This window comes from Stegastes partitus, unplaced genomic scaffold, assembly GCF_000690725.1.
Source record: "Stegastes partitus isolate 25-593 unplaced genomic scaffold, Stegastes_partitus-1.0.2 Scaffold1503, whole genome shotgun sequence".
In the NCBI taxonomy this organism is placed as follows: domain Eukaryota; kingdom Metazoa; phylum Chordata; class Actinopteri; family Pomacentridae; genus Stegastes; species Stegastes partitus.
In genome coordinates this window covers 154234-160233 of record NW_007579234.1, presented here as the reverse complement: position 1 = coordinate 160233, position 6000 = coordinate 154234, and the positions used below count along the sequence as shown (strand labels likewise).

At 39.9% G+C, this 6000-nt stretch overlaps 1 protein-coding gene across 1 annotated transcript in view; it reads right to left on the bottom strand.

Annotated features, from left to right (window-relative positions):
• Positions 1-6000, bottom strand: part of hecw2a (HECT, C2 and WW domain containing E3 ubiquitin protein ligase 2a) — a 33632-nt gene continuing 27632 nt past the window's right edge. Inside the window, exons 28-30 of the mRNA XM_008300153.1 lie at positions 4818-4903; positions 3964-4076; positions 1-2074 (exon numbers count right to left, since the gene is read on the bottom strand). Of these exons, the coding sequence (XP_008298375.1) occupies positions 1963-2074; positions 3964-4076; positions 4818-4903 (311 nt within the window). The 3' untranslated portion in view covers positions 1-1962. The remainder of the gene's footprint in view (positions 2075-3963; positions 4077-4817; positions 4904-6000) is intronic.

Sequence of the window (6000 nt, the reverse complement as noted above, 5' to 3'; positions counted from 1 at the left end):
TGTGTGTGTGCTGTGTGTGTGTTTGTGTAGTGTGTGGGAGACAAAGTGAAAGGGTCCTCAGACTTTAGGTTGTGCACTTAAGAGTAAGAGAAATGTTTTATCACATGCTTTTAAGACAAAACTATTGTCTGGCATGGACTTGTATGCCACAAGTTCTTAAGTACAATATCCTTACAGCCTTAAAGGCTGGTGCTTGTTCCTGATAACATCATCCCGACACCTGGTCAGACCCTTCAATAAGGACAAAATCACTGCTTCTTTCATTTGAGTGCCATAGTAATGGTAGAACACCTTATTGCCCCCTTGTGTTGAGATCTGATTTGTTAAAAACCACAGCTCCAACAGTTTCACCATCTTTGATGAGTGACACATGTGAATCTGGTCCAAAACTTCCCTTGTAAAATTTATGAAATTTCACTTTATGGTCAGGAAAACTCAAGAGGCACTAAAAAAGTCCTACCACCACAGCCTGACCCGGTACCTGTATGACACCACACTTGTGTCTCAGCTAGCAAGGCCTAATCTGGTGCCAACATTAAGTAAAGCGCCTCCACATTCCTCAAGCACCTGTCATGCTTTATTTCCTGTCCCTCCACTTCAAACTTTCTACCTTGTGTTTCCTCTTCGGCTTGGAGCGAGATTTTCCTCAGAGGCCGAGCAGAGTTGCTTGAAGTTTATACATTCAGTCACTGGTTTGTTACATTCATCACTTTCATTGAGTGGGAGGCGATTACATCAGTGAGAAGGACGTTGTGTGTCACACTTACGAGCGGGCGTCATCTGTCTATGTGAGAAAGTGCATCTATTGCTCATGAGAAATGTGTGGAACAGTTTGAAAGACAGGAACCCTGCATTTCTATCTGACTGAAGTGTGTCAGTAAATGTGTTTATGTTGGACTGGCGTGAGTGCATCTGTTGCACGTAAGAAAGTGCACCTAAAGGTGCAAGGCTAATGCTGTATATTGTATGCATGTTTTTGTGTGTGACACTGGTTGTCCTTGTTGTGTCTATGCAGAAACAGGACTGCTGTTTCTTTCTCCAGTGTGTCTTTACCTTTTGAGCTCATGTAGGAGCTCTGATGTCGCTGTATTGAAGGTAACAGTCCTGACCAGAACCTGCCGTCATTATCACAACGGGTCACTGTCACTGTCCGTAAATATCACTGACGATTTGTGACTCGCTGTCCAGCTTATTCGGGAATCAAAACTGTGAAAACAAGTGCATTTTCAGACTTAGAATAATTGATTTGCGTTCATCTGTCAGTGTGTATTTGAGCAAACCAGTGTAACCTCTGCCATAAACAGGCAGGGAGGACCAGCCAACATCAAGTTAAACGTCTAAAATGTCACATCTTTCCATGCTTATAAAAATCTCAGGGGAAACACTGGTTTGTCCTGTAAATACAAAGAAAAATTCACATGTTTGTGTGTGTTTGTGCAAAGGTGTGTATGTGTGTGTAATATAGTTTATAACACTGCAGCCCCAGTGAGGGACAGACACAGTTTCGAGGTCCAGAGAGGGAAAGGGAGCTTTGTGGTTGAGCAGCTGTCTCTGAGGTGCAGGTTGGAGGAGGAGGAGGAGGAGGAGGAGAGGTGCTAGAAATCCAGTAACCAAGGCCATTAACTAAAGAAATAAAGCACACATGTGGCTAAGTGAACAAAGGTTACCATGAAAACAAGAAATTGTACTGTACAGCTTTTCAAACCATTTTCCGATTCTCCATCTTTCTTCTTGAAGGTGTTCACGTGATCCAAAGGAGAAGAAAAGGCAGAGAATCGGAACGAAGCCTGCGTGCTGAGTGATGTAAAGCCAGTCGGAAGAAACGGCGGAGTTATCCACGAGGGGGGTTAGTTGCCTTTTGAGGATATTAGTTTTATTTTCTGTCTCTCTCCTAAGTGGGAAACATGGATTTCCAGACGATTATCTCTCCCCAGTTAACCCTGGGTGTCAGCCGGTTTGAGGTTACTCCAAGCCGAACGTGCTTGTTTCCTCTACTGCGGTTACCAGCTTCTCGTAAAGCATGGAGAAGGAGGGGTAGGGTGGGAGGTCCAGACGATTAAAGCAAGTGTGAGCCCTGCACAAACACACACCACAAGATTATTAGATAGATGTTGAGATGACTCATCTGTGAGAGTTTTTTTTTTTTTTTTTGCATTTGCTGCTGTCATATAAAAACACATTCAAAAGAAAAATGTCTCGAATGAATCACTTGTACCTTTCAGCCAGTAGGGCTCTGCAGATATAATGCACCTTTATTAGTTTTGGTAAGAGACTGAACAAGTATTCCAACAGGGAGGTGAAATAAATCTTACACTTAAAAACAAATAAATAAACAAAAAAACAAGACTCTTTTCAGCGATATTAATATTTCATTTGATGTAAAAAACAAAAAAAAGAAAGAAAAAAAAACACCTGACAAGTCAAAAAAAATACGACTCCATTGAGCTGGTATATGCTATTTCCAACAAAATAGAAGCTAATTAAGACAGCAATCTAAACCTCCAATAGTAATTACACCCTCAAATACTGCAAGAATATGCAACAATTTTAAAAAATGCAACAGAGGCAGAGAGAACTCCGTAAAGCTGTAGCGAAGCAAAAGACTGTCGTCCTGTGCGTACCGAAAAACCAACCAACATTGTATTTTCAAGGCCAAACTCCCTTCATGAGAAATACACAAGCCTCCAGCTTTTCTCCCTGATAATAATTTTTGTTCAGTTTCTAAATGGCTACAGTCGGGCTGCACCATATTGGAAAAAACACTGGACCATTTTTCAGGGAGTGCATCTACACAGAAAATAAAAACACAATTTACAACAGCTGAAAAATAACTTTTTACTGTGAAGATCTTTCATTGCAATCACATGATTTGTAACCTTTCTCATGTGGTAAAACAATGGTTTTTCACTTTGATGGCATTCAGATCTGGCTCAGAGGTTTGTGGTGCTGAATTAAATGGTCAAACAAACAATTTGCGCTGCTTCGTGCGGTGGCAGCATTTACAAGACAGAGCAGCTGTTTTTGATCAAGATCATCTCTAATATTTCCATACAACTGACTAAAGCTGCATGTTATGACCAAAATCATCATCAGAGTTATTTTTTGATCAATACTGAAATTACAATTGGCTTATTTGTCAAAATTACTTACTGATTTTAGAGAGAAAATAATTAGATTTCTTTCACTTACGTGTTGTGCTACATTACTGCTAATACACAAATCTGTATAAAACAATCATCACCTGAATTCAGTGCACATCCTGGAGGTAAAATATAAATAAAACTGTACCCAAAAAGCCTCACTTGCTTAACATTTACTGATCAATAGTCACTACGATTTACTGATGTTCCTGAAAAGCCTCACCTGCAGGGTACAGTCGAAGCTAGCTGGGCAGCTGTACACAGACAAGCTTCTAGTCTCCACTCAGTTACTGCAGCAGCTCAGACAGGTGTGAGACCAAAGCATGACTCTGGAAAAGTGAAATAAGGCGCTCTAATGCCACATTAACCCATGTCGAAACCAAGTGATAATTTTTTACACATGGCCTGTTTTCTACGACCATTTTAAGATACGATATCTCAGTCGATTACGTTCATTTAAGTCATGACAGTGATTAATATTCCATTAGTTGTGTGGCGCTACGACTGACGTTGTGTTTCTTTTTGCAACCAAACCTTCCTTTTCTGTCTCCTGTGCTTCGTCCATTTTGCTGTGCACATGTGGAGCCTGCATGTCAACGAACTCTGTCTTGTAAATAAAGTTTTTTAAAAACCTGTTTATCCAAGAACTATAAAACTGCTGTATATTATGTTCTATCAGACAAAGTTTTCTTGTAGATTAGATCTCTTGTAGAAGTGTTTGAGTTAATTTTCCTACTTCACATCGCACTTCCTGTGATGCACTATTGATACTGAAACGACATATTGTGCAGCCCTGCTACATAGCCATCCCATCAGATCTTACCTGGGTAAGGAGGTGATTTTCCCCCACTTCTCCACACAGAACCTGCGGGGTCCATTACTGCCCCGTAGAGAGGCAAATCCCTCATAGGGAATACTGGAGGTGCCTGTGACAAACTAGAGAGAGGAGGGACACACAAGTCAGGAAAAGTATGAAAGCCTCTGAAACACTTGATGCCCTAAAACTGATGTACAGTCGTCCTCACATGTATTCATACCCTCCCATTAAAGAAGGAAATAAACATCTGTCACTGAAATAAGTTGAAATTGACGAAAGTAATAATAAATAAAAATGTAAGGAAAATCATGACACTGCTTTTGGATTGTGGTTCAACACAATTAAACACACTATCATGTGTTTTCTGTAACTCTCAATCAGACTTCTGTACCTGTTGACAGCTATTTTGATTTTGGCCCGCTGCTCATCAGCAAAGTGCTCTAATTCGTCCGGAGCAGTTTTTTTTTTTTTTTTTTTTTTTTATTCTTTTCAAACACAATTTAAAAGCAATGTCTTATTTCACTAAATTATAATTCAGCAAATTTTTATTTGTTATTACTTTTTCCAGTGTCTAGTTTTGTGAGTGACTATTGTGAATTTCGCCTTTTCTTTAATGGAAGGGTATGAATACATTTGAGGATGACTGTAAACTGAAAAAATATGTTGTCTTGTTAAAACTGAGGATATGTGAATGCACTTTGTACAATATATTCAGATAAAAGAAAGACTGAAATAACCTATTTCTGCAGTTTTATCGAGCTGAAAGCTTGTGTATTGTCATATAAGGAAGTAAACGCGGCTCAGCAGCCAGCCTCCACATGGGGGCAGCCTGTGTGCATGCGGTCACCCACGTGCCCTACCTGCAGCAGCCTCAGCCTCTGCTCATTGTTGAATCTCTCCACAGCTGCCCAGAACCAGCGAATCACTATGTGGTTGTCATGGTAACCTGAAGGGAGATAGATGATGATGGCGCATGAGTCAGATGAATAACCAATAAGGTCTCCGTCCCCTTGTTCCTCTCGTCTCCTCTCCACCTTCCACCCCACCCTTCTTCTACTGTGATTTTTGAATGGGCTCTGCTGTTTAATGTTTAATGGACGGAGCAGTTTTGTCAGTCTCAGTGGATTCCTCTATTAAAAGAGCCTGACACTGAGTCATGGCCGATTGTCAGTTTGAGTTCTCTTGTCTTCCAGCTGCTGGCGGCTTTTCAACTCTATTGGCCAGACCCTTAAAAAGCCTTTTAATGTGATCTCTTACAAATGCTTTGTACACTGGCACTTGCATCCTGGTACTGTACAAAATCTGTACTGCAATAATTAAACAGCACTAATGCCAAAAGTTTCCATCTCATTATATAGTACATTAAGTCTAATACAATTGTTAAATAAGTAATGAAATTATTTCTCAAACTGAGGAATCATTATTCATTGTGGAGTAAGTAATTTTTAAAAAATCAATAATTTCAAGAAGTAATGTGTGTTTCGTGTTTTTCGGTTAATTAAAGGAAATTTAAGTTAGATAAACTGATCTAATCAAAATTCTCTGGTTTGGACCCATTTTGACATTTAACACAAACAACTTCAGGTGTTTGACAGCAATTCTCTCTGACAGGAGCATGAGAAACAACAAAACTGTGTATGTTGGAGGAGATAGTAGTTAGTAGTTGGGTTCTTATTAGTGTTTAGAGTGGTTTTGCAGACATTTTTTGTGCATGTGTTTACAGCTCTTTTATGATCAGTGTTACTGTTACTGCCAAGCGAGCCCCTGAATTTAACTTTTTTTAAATTATTGGGTTTTTTTGCTTTTATTGGATAATTGCAGTAGAGGCAGACAGGAAACAAGAAAAGTGTCGATGATGTGGAGTAAAGATCCAGGCAGCAGGTCAACCTGCGGATTCTCTCGTGTGTTAATTTTCTATTCCTCCTCAGCTCAAAGAAAATCCGAACACTCCAACTCCTTCTTCACTGAGAGAGCAAATTAGCAAAATTTAGTGTGGGTACCTGGATGGAAAAGTGGGTGCTATAGTACTGACGTTAGTACTCT